General features: G+C 46.2%; 1 protein-coding gene across 1 annotated transcript in view; it reads right to left on the bottom strand.

Moving 5' to 3' along the window:
* Nucleotides 1-7: 7 nt before the first annotated feature.
* LOC119585362 (nucleoprotein TPR-like) overlaps nucleotides 8-247 on the bottom strand; it is a 21,533-nt gene continuing 21,293 nt past the window's right edge. The window contains exon 8 of the mRNA XM_037934033.1: nucleotides 8-186. Within this exon, the coding sequence (XP_037789961.1) occupies nucleotides 8-186 (179 nt within the window). The remainder of the gene's footprint in view (nucleotides 187-247) is intronic.

Here is a 247-nt window from a genome sequence, read left to right as displayed (position 1 = left end):
GTGGGAGTTATCCCATGTGATCGGCGTGATTCTTCGAGCTGGATTGGAGGTGAACTTGGAGTGATAAGTGGCATTGACACATCAGCAGAGGTTGCTCCATCTCACTGCTTCCTTCTCTCTCCTCAGTTTCACCTCCCTGGCTCTCCTCTTCCTCATTTCCATCTTCATCACCCTCTACATCAATCACTGAAAGGGAAAAATATCTGTCGTAAAAAAGTTTCATCAAACTACGAACTGGAGACAGAAG

This window comes from Penaeus monodon, chromosome 19 (genome assembly GCF_015228065.2).
Source record: "Penaeus monodon isolate SGIC_2016 chromosome 19, NSTDA_Pmon_1, whole genome shotgun sequence".
Taxonomy (NCBI): Eukaryota; Metazoa; Arthropoda; class Malacostraca; order Decapoda; family Penaeidae; genus Penaeus; species Penaeus monodon.
Note: the sequence above shows the minus strand (reverse complement) of the source record. Positions and strands in the feature narration are given on the sequence as shown.